The sequence below is a fragment of the Neolamprologus brichardi genome, chromosome 4, assembly GCF_056152115.1.
Source record: "Neolamprologus brichardi isolate AB-2024 chromosome 4, ASM5615211v1, whole genome shotgun sequence".
Classification (NCBI taxonomy): domain Eukaryota; kingdom Metazoa; phylum Chordata; class Actinopteri; order Cichliformes; family Cichlidae; genus Neolamprologus; species Neolamprologus brichardi.
Window position 1 is genome coordinate 4265287 of NC_142107.1, and position 19002 is coordinate 4284288.

General features: G+C 40.4%; 1 protein-coding gene across 1 annotated transcript; it reads left to right on the top strand.

Moving 5' to 3' along the window:
- The first annotated feature begins 6394 nt into the window (after nt 1-6394).
- pdgfbb (platelet derived growth factor subunit Bb) lies at nt 6395-18007 on the top strand. Its single transcript, XM_006798010.3, has 8 exons — nt 6395-7171; nt 12317-12413; nt 13197-13253; nt 14235-14428; nt 14542-14730; nt 14926-15742; nt 16186-16345; nt 16447-18007. The coding sequence occupies exons 1-7, from the start codon at nt 7106-7108 to the stop codon at nt 16326-16328; spliced, it is 1563 nt and encodes a 520-aa protein (XP_006798073.2). The 5' UTR covers nt 6395-7105; the 3' UTR covers nt 16329-16345; nt 16447-18007.
- Nucleotides 18008-19002: the final 995 nt, after the last annotated feature.

Sequence of the window (19002 nt, forward strand, 5' to 3'; positions counted from 1 at the left end):
TAGCGAGTCACCGCAGATCGCCCCGTGTGAAGGGCTGTATGGCGCTAACGCGTTAACAAGCTAACTGCGCTAAGTCACTTTAATTTTGAAACTATGTAATTTTAAAACTGTGTATATACTGTATATTCTGTGTATTTATTATCTCATTCTTATTGCCTGTTTATGCCCTGTCCTTGTCTTCAATGTCATGCTGCTCTGTTGTATCTTAATTGCCCCTTGGGGATAAATAAAGTCTGATTCTGATTGCGTCGACGGAGGAGATTTGCCGTGTTCATGCGATTATGGCGTTAACGTCATTTTAACGAGATTAACACTGACAGCACTACTTAATACTTAACGAAGACCACAAAATCTGTAAAAACAGCACTTTGTATTAACTCTGCTCTTCTTTGCCTAATATTCAAATTTGTTTGATGACCTGAAACATTTATGTGTGACAAAAAACTAAGAAGTCAGAAAGGTGACGATTGCTTTTTAACAACACTGTACACGCCCTTTGTTTTGCTGCTACCTACACTGCAGTATTGTGGTCTTGTTTCTGGGCGAGGTTTACTGTTGACAAGATGTAATGTGGTTCAGATGGAGGTTAAATGCTTCCCTGATGCTGCATATTTCCAGTACTGCTTTAAGTAAAAAAAGACAGCTCAGTACATTTTTGTGCACAATGTTAATTATAGAGCAGTTTACAATACAATACAGTACAGCAGGCCCAATGGTTTTCATTACAGCTGTTGCAGTAGTGTCCCCTGTGAACCAGGATAGGGAGGAGGACCTGGCAGAGGAAAGCTGCTGTATACAGCCTCTTGGAGCTGAACAAAACCAGGCATTCCTCATGGAGGTGTTTATACTCCACAGCACGGTGTGGTCCATCTTCACTGTATCTGTTGCTATCTTCAGGCTGCCATCATCAGCAGAATGCTAGCCAAAGGAAATAAAACAACATTTTCAAGGGATTTTTGACACAGTGAATACGCCCCGTTTTGGCAACGATTTCTATAAATAATAAATAAGAAGCTGACAAAATGTGTTTCTTTTGATCGCTGACAGTTTGTCTACACTGATTTAATTAATTCTACCTACAACACTGGGGACCAGAAAAATTTTACACCATTTGTTCTGATGTGAAATCACACGACATGATCTAGGTTGTGTTCCGATCAGCCAAGCCGGCAACATGTCCTGACTAATGCTAATATTTTGGCTCAGTTTGACACTGAGAGACGTCTGAAACCTCCTACTTGTTGATACTGTCTGAGTGAGTTTTGTTGTGAGAGGAAATTAATGCACGACTTTTCTGATCGTGTTTTTGGCATGTCGGGTCAAAAGACAAAAAGGACCCTAAACCTGACCTCAGCTTGTGATTAAAGTCAAAGATGTCACTGAAACAGTGAATATCAGCTGCAGACGGAGAATTCTATGCTTGTAATTTGTCCTCACATGCAACAGCAGGGTTTCAAACATCAGAAGTGTTGATGTTGGCTCTGGTCCAGAGGCACTCTGAACCTTTGGAAGAGAGAAAATGACTAACTTTGTCTTTTTTTAAAGATAAAGCATGCCTTTAGGTCTGAGCTCTTTCTCCTTTCTTAACATGCATCCAGACTGAAGTCATTTTTATTAACCATTAAAAAAAAAACTTCTTACTTTTGCTTCTCTGCATATCTCAGTGTGTCTCTTTCTCGCTGTGTATTTCGTCTTTCTTTATATCTTTTTTCCCCCATGCTTGTTTCAGTGAAGTGCATTCCAGCAATTCTTCACTGTCAGTCACTCTCTCTCCCATTCAGGCCCATTCGTTAGCTGCTGCTGACAGATCTTTGCTAAGACACGAAGCTCCTTTGAGCTGCCACTCCTCTGCCAAACTGGTCACAGCCACACTCGGGCATTCCTTTCAGAATAATATAGCAAAATAAAAACAAAAGAAAGATTTTCTTGTGCTTATGTCTTTGCTTTACACACCCGTCCCATGGACCTCATTTCATCTAGCCTTCTTCCATCTTTTAATCTCTTTTAGCCACATTCCCACTTCTGGGATTTGGGAAACTTGAGAGCCGGGGTGAGCGGTCATACTTGACTTCCCATCAGTCCATTCAGTCTATATGATCCTGCAGTATCCCAGAGACACGCGCTGGCGAGAGTCTATCCCCACGACTAATTGAGGGTCACTTGTCTCCCCCCTTGACTCCGATGCATTTGACAGCAGCCAAAAGCGCACGCGCGCACACACACACACGCACGCACAAACCCTGGGTCCTTTTGTACAACACAAATAGACAAGACTCATGTTTTTCATCTTGAAAAGCTGACCAGGGGAAGTGTGTGTGTGTGCACACTTGTGTGTGTGTGTGTGGGGGGGGTCCAGCTATGCGATTACTGCGTCAAATTAACCGCTGAAGCCTCAGAGCTCACGGCAGAAAAACGCATGAAATCAAATGCCGCTATTGTCCGACAGGAGATTAGTTCAGGGGATGTGACCTTCTCCGGATCTTCTCAAAAGCGCTTAAATATTTGAGCGAATTCTGTCATTTCTCACTCCATTCTTAAACATAGAGGCCCCTCTGTCCTCTGTGCATGGCGAAAATGGTGTCCAGCTAAGAGACACTAAGCGCGTGTGTGTGTTTTTCTGTGTGAGTGTGTGCGTGTGTGTGAAAGAGCCAATATTTGATGTGGTGTGATCTGCGCCACACAACGGTGCTCTAACATGCTCGAATGCTCTTTGCATGCATTTCGTCTGTTTGCGCGTGCACATGAGAGAGTGCGTTTGCATGCATGCACACGAAGTGTATGTGTTGAACTGTAAGAGATCACGGATCAACACTTACACTTAGTTGGCTTTTGATACAGATGTGTAAACAGTCTTTTTTAAAAAACAAGTTTCTCATTAAGTCACCTCCTGTCTAGAGATGGATGGATGGTGGGATTATGTTGAGGTGTAGTCACAGGTGTGTGTGTGTGTGAGAGAGAGACTGGAGTGGACAGATATGAATGCATGCTGCCGGTGGGAAAATCCCTACCTCTAGTCAAGAACCTGCCCCCCACCCACCTCCACCTTCATCCTCCTCTTCCCTCTCAGTCTCCACCTCCTTTCCCCCTTTCTCCTTAGAAACCAAACACAGCAGGACACACTGATGTTTTGGGAGCAACCTGAACTCAAAATTTGTTGTCAAGTGTTAGCATAATTGCTGATACTTGAAAAAAAAGGAAGCACAAAAACAAACAGACATGGAAAAACACTTTAAAAGACTTAAACTTCTTCTGTTATATTCACCAAAGACAAATGATTCCCAAAGTTTGAAATCAGCCCATGTTTTACAGATTATGGCACCAGCAATCAAGACTCATCAGCATCTATCTATGATACCTTTTCCACTCTTTCTCTCTCCAGTCTCTGTTCTTTAACCAATAATAATATTTTCCGTGTGTTGGCCAATCTGGACTTTTTGCTTTTGTTTCCCTACTTGAAGACCAGCGTCTTGGAGTCGTCTCTTCACTGCTGACACTGAAACCCTCAAACCAGTGTCTTGTGTTTTTCAGTGTTTTCGCTGCCAGCTGAGAACCTCTGAGGCATCTGTTTTTTGAATCAGTTGCCTCTGATGTACTTGCCTTTTATAGCTGAACTGCACACCTTCCACTTCTCAGGAATTGCGGGCCTTCTCTCTTTCTGGTAAGAGCCAGTTTGCACTGTCTGAAGGGAGCACAGACTGTTGTATGAAATTGTAATTCTTTTTTTTTTGTCTTTCTTTTTTTTGCCACAGCTTCCTGGAATTGCTGTGGGTGTTTAGAGCAAAAAGGCCCTGGTGAGTTTTAGAAAAGCTCGTATCACAAAAACTAAACAAGCCAAATTTATTGCCTCTTCACCGGAAATAACACGATTAGAAAAATAATTTTTTTATTGATTTTCTACTTTTAGCATGATAAGCTTACATGATGTAGCACAATGTGGCACTGGAACACAAGCACTATTAGGCTGACAGAAATGGGCCTTTTTGCATATATATGTAGATATTCCATGAAAAATTACAAGTAATTTAAATTAGTTGCCGCTATTTAGGACATTACTGACCAATTATGCAGCTTTTCAAAGTAACCACATACATTTGAGCAGATGTGTACACAGTCAATGTCTTACGTCTTTATATGCAGTAACTTTTTGCATGTAGTTTTATAATTTTCCTTTACGTCACCGCAATTTCCTGAGTGTTGCGTTGCACTTGTATCCAAAGTCACAATTGTTACCTCGTACTGCCAGAAGCCTTGGCCAAACGTGTGAATATGAAACGAGTGTAAATATAGCTCCATAACTCATGCTGTTTCCTCCATCAACTCTTGTTTGAAAAACAATGGCATCCTATTATTCACAGGGCCACAACTGACCTGTAGGACTTCGCTAACTGTAAGGGGCATTCATAGATACAGCGATTGCTTCAGTCAAAGAAAAAAGGGTTCTTATCCCTTTTAGACATGTTTTCTATTATATAAAAACTTAGTTGCTCTTTTCTTCTGTCAAATAATATAACAAGTCTAAAAAAGGTCATCTATACCTGATATGCTATTTTTGGGCTTGCAAACTCACCAATCGGGCATTGTTCAGAAATGTCCTTTAAACACGGGTGATCATCAAAAGGTCAGAAATCTTAGAATAACTCCTGTGATATTTAGAAATACCTTTTATTTCCTGAAAACCTCGCTGATGCTGGTGGCGGTGATGCTGATGATAAGAGGAGTCAGTTGGCATGGCAACTATCCCCATGACCTCTCTAACAAAGCATCTGCACAAAAGGTCTGTTATACAACACACTAAATTAGGAATATGGGTTATGCATAGGTGCTGACATGGTTTAAGGCACAGCAAATGGTTTAAGGCGTGATATCCCATACTTATGTGTTGTACCTCGTTATAGATATAACTGTTCTTTTTACACAGATGCTAAAGAATAATTGGAACATTCAGCTTTTCACAGTTAACTAATGTTAAATATTAGTCCTCTTAAAATTAACAACAACCATATCTACAGCATCAACAATAAGAAAAGGAATAACAATATTAAAGATGTCAGGGTTTATTATCTGTTCATCAAAATCATACATGCACATAAAAGACTGAGGTAGCATCTGGAACTGAAAAGTGATGCTACTTCAAAAGTGTCTTAACCTTAATGACCAGAAGGAGGCGACTCCTCTGCTTGCGAAAAGAAGTTTGATTGCGCAGGAAATCGTTTGGAAAATGATGCTTGTGCTTCAATGATCTGTGGCCTCAGTAAATCCTCACCCACAGGTTTTTAGTCTCAATCACTAGGTTGCGTTGGAGTCCAGGCAGTGGATGCTGTGGGCAGGGCCTACCTTCTGATGATAATCTCTACCATCAGAGCCGTGGGAAGGGCCTTGAAGTTGCAGGGGGCTGAAGTGCATGCGCATATGTACACAATATGCCAGCCTTGAAACTATCAGATGCTAATACACCCAGCAGACAAGAAAAAAAACCCCTGCCAAAACTGAACTGAACTGGACAGCTGAGAGAAATATACCAGCTTATACACAATATTTTAACACAGGCGCGACAGTAGTTAGACCTCACAGGGTGCTCATGTGACGAAATTCAATAGAAAGAAGCTTACAACTACAAGGTTTGTTAAGACACAGCAGTCAAGATATGCAATAAACCAACTGAACACAGCTGATCAGAACCTGTCCGTATATTAATAATATTTTGCTAGGCCCAAAAGCAAAATTTGGGGGGATAATTATAGGTATTTGCTGATGGCTCATTTTGAAAAATCACACATTTCTTAGAAAAATAGCATTAGGAACAGTGATGGGCAGCATCACAGCAAGGGCTTCATATTTTCCTCACACATGACATTAGTGGGACATTAATAGCTTATTCATGCATCCGTTTAGAAGTACCAGACAGTAACTTTTACTTTATATAATGCACTTCATATTATATAATAATAATGCACAAGACACTTTGTATTGTGATTATATGCAAAACAAGTTAATATGAAAATGAACGTGTGCATATAGCTTTATAATAAATATAGTAAAACAGCATGGACTGTGGAAACAATAGTTAAAGTGGTGTACCACTGCTGTTGAGTAAATGTACTCAGTTACTTTGGTTGCTTTCTACAGTTAATGAAGTTTTAAGGTGCGTTGTAAAGATTCATGTGAGGAAGGGGGGGAAATGGCCCAGCCTTACAAATATCTGCATAAATGATTCATGGCTGAGGAAATATTTCTCAGAGTGGCTGCTGCCAGGCAGCTGTTAGTGGACAAATTTGGCTTGCATCGACTTTTCTTCGGACAGGGGGCAGCAGAGATACCGCACACTCGTGAAAATCTGCTCTCCCCTTCACCACCACCAACAACACGGCTGCGTAATCAGTCAGGTCCAGGGGCTGAGACGCACCGAGCCACACAGCGGTTTGCTTGTTGATAAGACTCCTTGGAAGAAGAGAACCGCAAACTATCTCCCTGCGACGTTATTTCTGCCTCTAAGCTGGACTTTTGGGACGCGTTACGGTTAAAGAGGAAAAGACTCTTGACTGTCGGGAAATGAAAATTCAAATGGATTTGTAATTTATTGCTTTTTTTAAAAAATTTTTTTTAAAGAAATTAATTTGGGACGCACTTGGAATTATTTTAACTTTGCTTCCTTTCTAAATCTCTTGGATATTTTTTTTTTAAATATTTTTCTAAAGTGTAGACTTTAATTGCTTGGAAATTTCTTTTGCTAAAATGGTCTTATTCTTTTCATCTGAGCTTTCAGCCAAAAACGGACACTTCAGCGCATCAAGGTGAACTTAACTGGGTGAACTAACTTTGAAGAGTGAACTAAAAGTAGGAGGCTTACTGTCGCTCTCAATTTGTATCTTTATATTTCGAGGGGAACTTGGGAAAAAAAAAAAAGGTTTGGTGCAGCTGAGCGGATTCTTCTTCATCTTTTGGGAACACCTCTGCTGTGGGACCGCGGTGTGGACGGACGCTCGCACGCGCGCGCAGTCTCGCAGGGCGAGCCGCTGTCCCCCCGCGCGCAGTGCTGAGGAGAGAGGCTCTCTCGCGCTTCCATAAATGCCCGGTCCGTCGAAGAGGCTCGAGGCTGGGCAGCAAGATGAGCTCGTGGGTACAGCTGCTGCTCGCGTTACTAGCGGTGTGTCTGCGGTTTGGCGTGGCCGAGGTGAGTTCAAATCAAAGTTCTAGAAACTTCTCGGACACTTAAGAGGGATTAGTGGTCCCTCTGAAATTAGAGCGCTATAAAACAAATGTAGCACCAAAGAGTGAAGCCGCAAGGTTTATCTAAAAGTTTACGGCAGGATTTAAAACACAACAGTGTTGTGGAGTCTTTATTTATTTATTTATGAATAGTAAATGAATAGTAGTATATAATACTCGAAGCATATAAATATATTAATGGGCCTATATGCGGTAGCCTACTGTATATTTTCTGGCTAACATTGAGCCAGAAGTAGTCTTGTAGTCTTTTTTTTTTTTTTTTTAAATTTTGTGTAAGGATATCACTCCAACTACAATGCACATGCTGTTCAAACTGTGTCATTATTTTTTAAGCTCATGTCCGCCTTTAAAAAAAACAACCAAACAAAAAACCTCCAACTTCAGACTCAGTCTTTCTCTTACTGCTTCTCTTCATACAGAAGATAACTGTTATTCCTCCCCATTAACTGGCGTTATGAATGGATGCCCAGGGGCAGACACATGCAGGGGTCAACCTCTGTGGGTGATGTGCAAGGAAACGGGCGCTGCCATGATAGGCTCATTTACAGCTGGATGCTTCACCACGTGGTGAAGTGATGCATTTACAGATGCTGCTGCTCCAGATGTTAAAGGCAGCCGGTGCATTCATACATACATTAACACCATCCCACAGAGACCACATTTGTTGTTTCATTACTATTTTGTGTGACTTTTGTTTTTATGATTATATGTTGCTTCCTTTTTTAATCAACACCTTCTTTTCTCTTGCACCATGTTCTATGCCAAAACAGTGTTTTAGAAACAGGTGAAAATCAGCCAACAACAGTGAATATATAAAGGCAGAAAAGATGGATAAAATCTGGTGAAGTCAAGCAGGAAGACTAAACTTAACCACGGGTCTCATCTAGGTCAAGACTCACTTGACCTAGACAACAATGTTATGTTCATTTTAGAACAAATCCTGTCCACTTTTCCTTCGCTGATATGAAGTCTGATTTTATCAGTCTTCTCCTTCTATGCAGATTTCATCTGTGTTTCTGACCCAGGCAATTCATGTCATGTCAATGGGGTTAAAGCACAAATAGTTAACAAGTCAATCGTGGGAAGTGAAGGCTTAAACAATGTTTTTAAAAAAGCAAGAAAAAAGGCATAACTGATTGAGTTAGTTTTCTGCCATAGAACTGATGGGTTGGTATAATTTGTTCCCAGAATAACTTATTCAATTTCAATTCAGTTTTACTTGCATATCGCCAAATCATAATAACAGTCTCCTCAAGGAGCTTTATATTGTAAAGTTTTAAGACCCTACTATAATAAAGAGAAACCCCCAGCAATCAGACAACTCCCTGTGAACAGGCACTTGGCGACAATGAGAAGGAAAAACTCCCTTTTAACAAGAAGAAACCTCCAGTGTAACCAAATAAGGGGAGGGGGGGCATCTGCCGTGACAGATGAGGGTTGAGGGGAGGAAGACGGGACAAAAGACACACTGTGGAAGAGAGCCAGAGATTAATATTAACTAATGATTAAATGCAGAGGGCAGTATAAACACATAGAGGGTTAAAAAGGTGAGCGAAGAAGAAACGCTCGGCCCATCACTGGGAAGCCTCTGGCAGCCTAAACCTATTGCAGCGTAGCTAAGGGAGGATTCGGGGTCACCTGATCAACCCCTAAATATGTGCTTTGTCAAAAGGGAAAGTTTTTGATAAAGAGAGTGTCTGTCTCTTGAATCCAAACTGGGAGCTGGTTACACAGAAGAGGGGCCTGAAAGCTGAAGGCTTTGCCTCCCATTTTACTTTTAAACACTCTAGGAACCACAATTAAGCCCACAGTCTGAGAGTGAAGTGCTGTATTAGAGTAATACAGTACTATGTGGTCTTAAAGACAAGGGGCCTGGTTATTCAAGACATTGTATGTGGTAAGAAGGATTTAACAGGGAGCCAATGAAAGAAGCCCATATGGGAGAGGTATACTTTCTCCTGTCAGGACTCTCTTTTCAAAGAACTTATGCACATGTCTGTAAAAAGAAAATAAATTACAAACACAATAGCTTTGCAAATGCTGAACTGCAGTATATCTTTATTGTGTAAAGCCCCTGAATCTTTAAACATTCATTTTATTGCTTCATTTTCCTTCTTTCATCCACTCCTGTACATTTAAGTAATCTTCCATCATTATCACTACCTCACATAAAAGTACATTTTAAATGTATATTTAAAGATGACTGTTGACTTTCCTGTCGTCAAGCTGTCTTTCCATTCCACTGCCTCTGCAGGCACCACATGTAAAAGAAGACTTTGACAGTATTTTTGAAGGAGAAAGTCACAAAAAGCTTTGAAGGTATACAACCTGGAAATTCCCCACGTGTGATTTTAAAGTTTATGGCACGGCAGCTGGGGAAATAATAGAGACTGTATGTTCAATTACGGTCTTTGTTAGAAGAACTTCACCAGAAAAGAATCTGCTGGTATATAAAGTGGTTGTCATGTATAAAGCTGTAATGATCATATGCACCTAGCCAAGGACCACCAGAATGGAATTTAGTTTTAGCTCAATTGTATCAGGCCCCTTTCCAAGTGCTGATGCCAATTATGACAGTGGAATTAATTAAACTCACAGTTTCTGGCACATGCCCATATTGAGCATGTGTCAGCATACTTTCAGGGACTATATGTGAAACCTCACACATGTGCTATAGCTGCTGCTGCTTCGCCGGCAGCAAACTCGACCCTCTAATTATGTACAATTAGATGTTCCCTCTCCTCCTCTGCCCACTGCAGCCGCTGCCTGTACCTGGCATTCTTCAATGTGTCCATGAGTTCTCCAGGGGATGGGAAGTTTCTTCAGGTGATAAATACTGCAGTATGTCAAGTCTTGTGTTTTTTTTCTGCCATAATTAGCAGAAAAAAGGGAGAAAACATACCTGAATAGTTCAGGTATAAGACACAGTTTGGCACGAGTGGTCTTTTGTGTTGTAGATTAGCAGCTGTCAAAAACAAATGCTTTGTCAGCAGAAGCTAATTATTCCAAACAGGCTAACTACTGCAGATACAGCTGGATTTTGAGATAGTTTAATCTTTTCTTTAAGAAACGTTAGCTTTTTATCCTTTTTCAGAATGAATAAGGTGCTGCTGTTTGTATTAAAATGACATTCAGCTCTATATTATTATTATTTTTATGCTTCTGCCTGCAGGAAATATGAAATGCACCTATAAAAAAATGCTTTTCTTAACCTTGATAATTCACCTTCATGCCATAGGTGCTCATTAATCTTTATCAGAGTGTGTTTACATAGTCTGCCAGTCCAGTTTGCATCTGTTTACATCTGCTTTGTTTATCAGAACTGAAATGTTTATTTAATATTTCCTGCTTAGACACAAATTGTCATGACAGCAGGCACCACCGTGAACAAAAGCACACGTCCTATAATTAACATCAGACACAATTAGCCAAGCAGGCAGCTTTACTCCATTGGCAGAAGGAGGAAATAATCATGACGACTCCTCAGGGGCATCGGCAGCTCCGCGGCAGAGATGCGAGTGTAATACAGCAGGCATTTCCCTGCTGTATTATTTGACTGTCTGAAAATCTGAGCAACAATGGGGGAATGTCAGTGGCAAACAGTATGGGCAGGGTGAGAATACTCATGCATGAATGGCCGTTTCCTTTTTCTAAAACCTGCATCCCGCTGGGATTCATTATTTTCTTCAGACCTTAAATTAATCAGTATTAAAACTAAAGTTTATTTCCAGATGGTTTTGTGTAACATTTACTGAACTGAACATGGTTCACTTAATGCCCGACGCATTTGCTCTTTTGGTCATTTTCATCGGTTCCATTCTAGCGTGAGACTCCAAAGCAAGTGAACCACATTTACAGCACTGAAATCAATGCAAGGAAGTGCCTCGACCCACGGCTGATCCTCGTCCGTTTCAGCCCAGCTTTAATTCATCTATTATTCCTCCTTTTTTTCAGATGCGCCTCCCTTCTCTCATCCTCTCTGTATCACTCCTTCCCCCACTTCCTGACTCCTTCCTTGCTCCTTTGACCCCTAAATGTTAGCAGATGAGAAGACACAACGCCAATAGTCATTCACCGTGCTCTTAGTGACCATTGTGTGTCCGCTTTGGTTAATTCTCCCCCCCTCCTTAGCTGTCTCTTACCCATTAATGACTAGAGGGGTTAAATTCATGGACTCACAATGTGGGACTGTTTTTGGTTTTATGGTTTAATACTATAGAAATATTTGTCCAGATCCACCGTTTTCCTAGAAAAAAAACAGCTCCATATTCCTGTTTCTGTGTCCTGGTCATAACATTGAACTGTGTGGTGAATTACCTTTCTATGAGTACTAGTGTTGCAGAGAAGTGTTTAAAAGCCCAGTCAATGTTTTTGAGATTTTATACATGAATACAGTTTATACATGCATCAGTTTAATCACATAGGAGCGACTATGTGTGCCACCAAACAACTTCAGTGGTTCTACATCTACTGCAGGGATCGAAGACCATTTTCCCCTCATTTGGTGTTTTGGTGGTGGGGGAGGAAACCCCATATAACATATTGCTCTAAATTCTAGGTGTTCAAGTGAGCTGCAAATTGGAGACTGCGAATGTCCAAGGATGTCTTCATAAATATCAAATCATTCGGTGACTGTGATGCGTGGGGAAAGTGGGCACCCTGAAATTTATGATGTTTTATCATAGGATGAAGGCAATCACTGAGAACTGTGCCAATATGTGTCTCTCAAACCATGCCAGCATGCAAGCAGCTAAACAGAGCCACCAGATGCCCTCATTGTAGGGGTCAAAGGTTCAGCTGTATTTTTTACTTTATTGTGCATAATGATCTCTGTTTCACATAACTGTAGATTTTGAGTGATAGCACATTCATGTTCTCAATCTGGTGTTTGGATTTTTGCTCTGGTAACTTTGGCAACAGTTTTCCCAGATCAGATGTTACAGATGTGGGAAAATCTCATCAGTAGCCAGGTGCGCTGGTGATGATATGTCTCAATGTCGTCTTCTTCTGTGGTTTTTTTTTTTTTTTTAAGTCTCACAAACGATCCAGAACAGTGCATCTTAAGGTTTCTTATATATCTGTGTTTCAGGAGGACGCTCTGCCTGCAGCCCTGGTGGAGCTGGTTAGAAACAGCCCCATCTCCTCAATAGAGGACCTTCAGATGCTGCTGTTCTCTGACTCCGTAGGTAAAGACCAGAGCTTTCTAATATTATTACTGATACATGCTTTGAAGCCAGACTCCAAGTTGCCGTCTGCAATTTTACTCCAGCCTTAGTGACGTCGTAAATTGAATACCATTTTCACACAACCAGATTAAGCTCCCCTAAGACATTTTTTTATTCTGTTCACAAAACCCAGTCATCCAGTGCAACCCAAAGCCCTTTTTAAAATATCTGTAGCTCTCCCCTGAACATGTATTGACATTAAAGTAAAAAAATAAATGGTACTCTTACATTGTTGTTGTCACAATGAGAAGTGGTTCTCTTAACACATTAGCACAGATTAAAGTTGGCTTGAGAAAGCTGAGGTTATGTTGCACTTTCAAAATAAAGAACAAAATGTTGCGCAATTAAGAAAAAAACACATATCTCCTATTACAACAGAAATACAGTAATAAGTGGTAATTATTGCATTTTTTTTACACTAATTGAAATAAGGAACCACACCTGTAATAAAACATACATCGGTGTACATGACGACAGAAACACGCAGAAGATTTATTCGATTTATAAAAGTTTAACAACTGGTTGCCCTCGGGCTGGGTCTCTTATTTTGTGACTCAAATGTGACATCGGCTATGCCCCCATCCTCCTCCTCGCACTTTTGACACAAGCTCATGTTTTATCTCTCCACATACAGAGGGCGCTAAAAGCCCTTGGATTATATATATGACGCCCCATGCAAAAAAATGAAATGCTCATGATTTGTCTGGGACATAAGTCAAATGCTGTTTTTGGTTTCTGTTTCAGATGAGGAAGACGAGACTTCTGCAGCCAATGGAGGTCACAGACTACCAAGGAGCCTCGGTGAGCCCTTAACCCCCCCCCCAAAAAAAATATTCAGCCAAACTTCCTTTTTATTCCCATCAATATATTTTAGAAGATATTTTTTTGTATTCGAGATGTGAATGTATTGTGAATGCCTGAAACCCAGCCTCTGTAATTGACATTTGCTTTTGGTCTTTATCTTTTGACTTATTTGAGCTACCCTACTAAGTCCTAATGTGCTTAATAGAGGACATCTTGGCCTCTTCAATCATGCCTCATGTGTTTGAGTGTCCTCTTTAGCTCCAAAGAGGCAGAAAATCACAAAAAAGTTACACTGGTAGATCATTTTCTCCTCAGTTCTCAAGAGGATATGACAAAAAGACTTATTATCTGTATGTGGCTCTTGAGATCTTCACAGAAATTCTTCCTAGTGTGGATAAATGTTACTCTGTTCATATTCATACGAGATGAATAGAAGGTTTTAGTGCCGCCATGCAGATTTTCCTCATGAATGTAACAGTACTCAATCCTCATTAGTAGAGGAGTCCCTTCCCTGAGTGTTCAGTCAAGTTTCCTGTGAAGTGATTAATGTGACAAGTATGGTTTCAATGATACGGTTAAAACCCTTCCCATTAAGTGTTTTTTTTTTCATTATTATGATAGCGCAGATATCTGAATTACTTGTCATTAATCACTAACCGTCTGGTTGACTGAGAGACACTAATTCTCTTTGCCTTTTGATGAGAAGACGTTCTAGCATATTTTCTTCTTTGAAGCTTCGTGCTTCAGGTCTACAAGCTGCTGAAGTGCTAATACGCAGTACTGACAGGTGGTCAGACAGGAGCTTGTGTTTTACTATCACATAAACAGACATGAAAACAAGGTAGTCTTATTAGAGTGGATGAATGAGCAAGCTGGAAAAAAAGAAAAAATGAATTTAGTGCTGGATGGATGTTTGAAATACTAATGTAACACCACTTCTGCCCTAATACTCATGTTCACTTGTGTCTCATGGCTCAGATGCCCAGCCGGCCCAGCAGGCTCTGTGTAAAGTTCGAACAGAAGTGGTTGAGGTCACAAGGGCAATGTTGGACCGGAGCAATGCTAACTTCCTGCTATGGCCACCCTGTGTTGAGGTGCAGCGCTGCTCTGGCTGCTGCAACACTAAAAGCTTGCAGTGTGTTCCTGTTGTCACACACAAAAGATTCTTGCAGGTAAACAACATCACACAGAGCTATATACACATACATGTATACACACGCACATCCATTAGTGCTGTTCTCAGAATTGTTTCCTGTTCCTCCCATCTTATTCTTAAACTCCCTAGGTTATGAAGGTCGAGTACATCAACAAGAAACCCACTTATGCTAAAGCAGTGGTGTCAGTTGTGGATCACGTGGAGTGCAGATGTCAGACTGCTCCTCGTCCTCCACCACACAAGAAGAAATCCTCTCGCAGGCAGCACGGCTACCTGCATCGAAACCAGACGCATAGCCAAGGACGTGCACACGGACAGGTGGACAGAAACTCGGCTTACTATCATTATTTTTCAGAATGAAAGCTTACTTTTGCTTCTTTGTCATAACAGTGCAAAGCAAATAGTTTTTTTTATTTCCAAGCATGACTGTGTTGTAGCCTGTGCACTGCAGTGCATGTATAGCTGTAAATAAAATAAAAGTAAAATGAATTTTGTTTATTTTTTTCTGACAAGGTTAAGGTGCATTCCAAGGATGAGCTTCATCAGTTGGATGAGCTCAAACAGAACCAGAGGGCCCACCTGGAGGATCTCCTGAAGCAGCAATGGAGCCCCAGAGGAGACACCTTCACTCAGCCCGGAGAAGGATACAGTCTTGCTGGGGAGGGCACTTCTCGTTCTGGAGAAGCCGTTCTCTTTGCTCCACACTGGGCTCATAACATCAGCAAGCTTGTTGAGGCTAAAGAAACTGAGAATGTGGAGAGGAAGGATGGCGTGGTCTCAGATGCCAACAAAACTGCCTCCTCAGTGGATGCAGCTGGAACTAAGGTGAAGAACAAGTTGGTAGAAGGTGGGAACGGGTTGCACATCATTAACACTGGAGGGAAAGTTAACGAGGAGAACAAAGAGACACAAACACACAGCCCATTGTGGCAAGAAGACAAAGGCAAATACCCAAAGATTCACACAAGTGGATTCTCTCAGCATGTTACTCCTGAAACAAATTTCAGCCCTACCGAGGAAACCGTCACTGACACAGTTAGGGGCAGGTTCCGACCTACCAAAGAACCGAACCCGGAACCCCGTGAGCTGGCGCGACAAAGAGAAAACGAGACTCCAGAGGAGGAGAGGATATTACAGATTGCGGAAGCCAAACTGGAGGAGGAGAGAAAAGAGCTTCTGCTTCTCCATAAAAAGTTGGACGAAGAAAAGGAAATACTGAGACAGCAGCAGATGAAGCGAGGAGAGGAAGAAAGGCAGAAAGAAAAGGAGACAGTCAGTCGGCACCTACATGGTAAACATCATCCCAGTCACCAAGCAACTCAGAAACCAGGTAACAGAGATTATTGAAAGTTTTTTTAAACAGTGCAGAATTAAGTAAATTGTTCAATTAACCAAAACAGTGTGTTTAAATTACTTAAGAGTATATTTTATCACAAGATTGTATGTAGAGTCAGGACCACTTCAGTCAAAAAAGATATTTCCATGTGGAAACACATACACATACACATGTGGAAAGCATGAGGCCCCCTCCATGTGCATACATTTAAAGCAAAAGGCTGATTGCTTTTTAAGTAAGACACAGCATGTAAAGGAAGAGCTCGGATGAAGTTGGGTTGCAAAGCAGCCTACAGATTGCCAGCAACTGAGTAAACAATCAATGTGAGCTGCCACTGACATCCGCTGATCTGCTGAGTTCGACTGAAGCCTGTTCAAGCCAATGTTATGCACAGCTTTTGTAATTTTCTCTTACACTCTTTGTTTTCCATCTTACAGAGACAACAACATCGACAACTACCACAAAAAAGCCATTGGCTCCTACGGCCCCCAGACTCCCAACTCGACCACAAAAAACAAAAAGGATGAGGAAGAATCGCAGACGGATTAGTAAAGCAGCTATGAGAGCAATGCTGATGTAGAACTAAAAGAAACCCAGGTTAGTTCATAGAATATATAAAACAAAACAAAACAAAAAACAATTATAATTCTGCTTTATGTTTCTTATTGTAATCCCATCTTCCTGTATTTCTACCACAGGGACACAAAGAGAACATGGTGCATTTTGTGGATAACCCAGAGAAGACCCAAATGGACTCCCTTTGTACAAGTATTTATTCATTTGTCAGTAACCTGCTCGTCCTGTGAGATCTCAGTAACACTACTAATGACTGTCTGGTGAACCTCTACCTATACTGGGAGTAACAGAGGAGGGGGAAACAAGAAAATGGAGTGTAAAGAAAAGGTGGACCTTCTCCAGAGAATGCTTGCTTCTTTGACAGTTGATGGTATGAAGCAACAAGTGGCACCCAAAGACTGATGAACTGTGTGCAAGCACTGTGCCTGTGGGGAAATGAAACTGCATTGCTGTAGAACTGTATAAAATAGTGCAATTTCAAAAGTCTCCTTGGAACCTTGTCTTGATATCAGCAGACAGAAACTGCACTTAAATGTTGACAGAACCAAGTGTATAAGGAGTTTGTTGCTGAAAGCCTGGATTGTTTGATAACCACAGTCAGATTAGAATAAGGAGTATATCTGGTGTAAAAATTAACCAAAAAAAGCCTAACTTAGCTGTTTTTCTAATTGGATAATATAATAACAGAGATTATTATATCGTCAACACACTGCAGGAGCAGAAGAATTTCCATGTGTGATATCAATTATTAGCTCATTAAAAATGATGGTCTCTCTCAAACCGTATTTAATTTTATGTAACTCATTGCAAACACTGGAATTACACTTATATGGGTATAGAAAAAATATAGTTTTGCATTAATGAGGTTTCCTTGTCTCAAAGTATTGTCACGGGTGAAACAAGAATTGGCTTGTGACCTGACTGTGTGCTGTGTTTCTTATTTATTTGTTGCTACTGTTACTACTCTCTATAAAAAATACTGCAAACAACATGTGGCTGAGATAGAGTCTGAAAAAAAAGATTCATTGTGTCATAATAACTGCGAGGTTTAAACAAAGGGACAGATCATAAAAAAACTAATCCTGTCAGTTTACCCCAGTATCCTGTTCAGCATCGGTGTCAAATAGTGCGTGCATGTTTGTTTTGTATGCCTGTGTGGTTCAGTATGTGTTTCTGCTCACATCTATATTCTTTATTTGAGTTTTTTTCCTTTCATACAGAAATGTCTCTCCCCCACCAGATATGTTTTGGTGCAAGCAGTCACATTCATTTTAAAGTCCTAACCCCAGAGTGTATTTCTGTAGGGAGCCTACAGCACATTATATTTGATTTCATTTACAGGCAACTAAAAGAGTGAAAACCAGTAACTCAAGGGTTAGCTATTAAAACAAGAAAACTAAGATAAACTTTACAAATGTTGTTGTTTTTATGACCTTTCTGTTTCCCTTAATAACAGCATGTAGAAACACACTGATGCTATTTTGTGTCTGATAATTTAGAGTCAGAACATTTTAAGTTATTGAAAAAGGCTTGTATGTATGTTCCTTATACCATCTGACAACTGTTACTTTTTAAAAAAAATGTGTTTTTTCTTACCTGATCTGGTGAAAAAAAGAGAATGTTTGTGATAACTTTTCCACATAATGCTATTTTCATATGGGTATAAGAAGCTAATGTGCTTGACACTTCTTTGTATGTGTTTTTATTCCCTTTCATTAATTCAAGGCAGTTAAGCCCAGTGCTACATGCTTAAATGATCGTGTTTCCTCCAAATACTAAGCGGGTACCATTTCTTTTCATCATGTTTAGCATCTTACTTTAGCATATCAGCACATAAAATTACTAAAAATTACTAAACCATAGACTACTTGCTATAATGTCACTTTGACCTTTCATTTTATGGCCATCATCATTTTGGCCTTTTGGAGCCTGGTCAGACAATTGGCTGGTTATCAGTTAGCAATAGCTTGGTTAGCAATATGCATAGCCTGAATGTTTTTGGCACATAGGTTCTTGCTATAATAAGCAGTAAGTGACATACAAGTAAATGCAAAAAAGCATTTAAAAATTGCATTATAAAGGACAAAAAGACAACTCAAACAGCGGCTACAGTTAGCTGAAGTGAAGCCTCGCAGACGGCTAGCAACACAGTTAGCTCTCACCTCAGTATTTAATAAGCTATAACTTTGAGGCCTAATGAGTCAGTTATGAAGAAAGAAAATGCAGACCAAAAGCTTTTATCTAAATTAAGCTATAAACTTGTTTTGTACATGTTTGGGCTCATCTTTCAGTTCAACAAACTGCAGTTTTAGTCATTTTACGCTAGCTTCATTTTGTTGTCAACAAAATGACATAACATTTATCAGGAGTATCATCAGTTTAGCCACCCAGTAAAGCATGGATAATTTAATTATTGACTGGATGATGGTGATAGATGAAAAGAAAATAGATCATATAATTTGGTTTGGACCTGAGTGCTGAGACTGTGAGACTATCCTCATTCATGTGGGATTTTAAGGCTGGATACAGAAATGTTCATAAACGTATCACTTCAGTTTATTTTTATATATGTAGCTGAGCTGTTTAAGCTAAAACACCCACAACTCTTCAGAGGCATCGTTTCCACCTTACCTTGTATATTTAGAAATGCACAGTGGGGTTTGTAAAGTGTGAGAGGA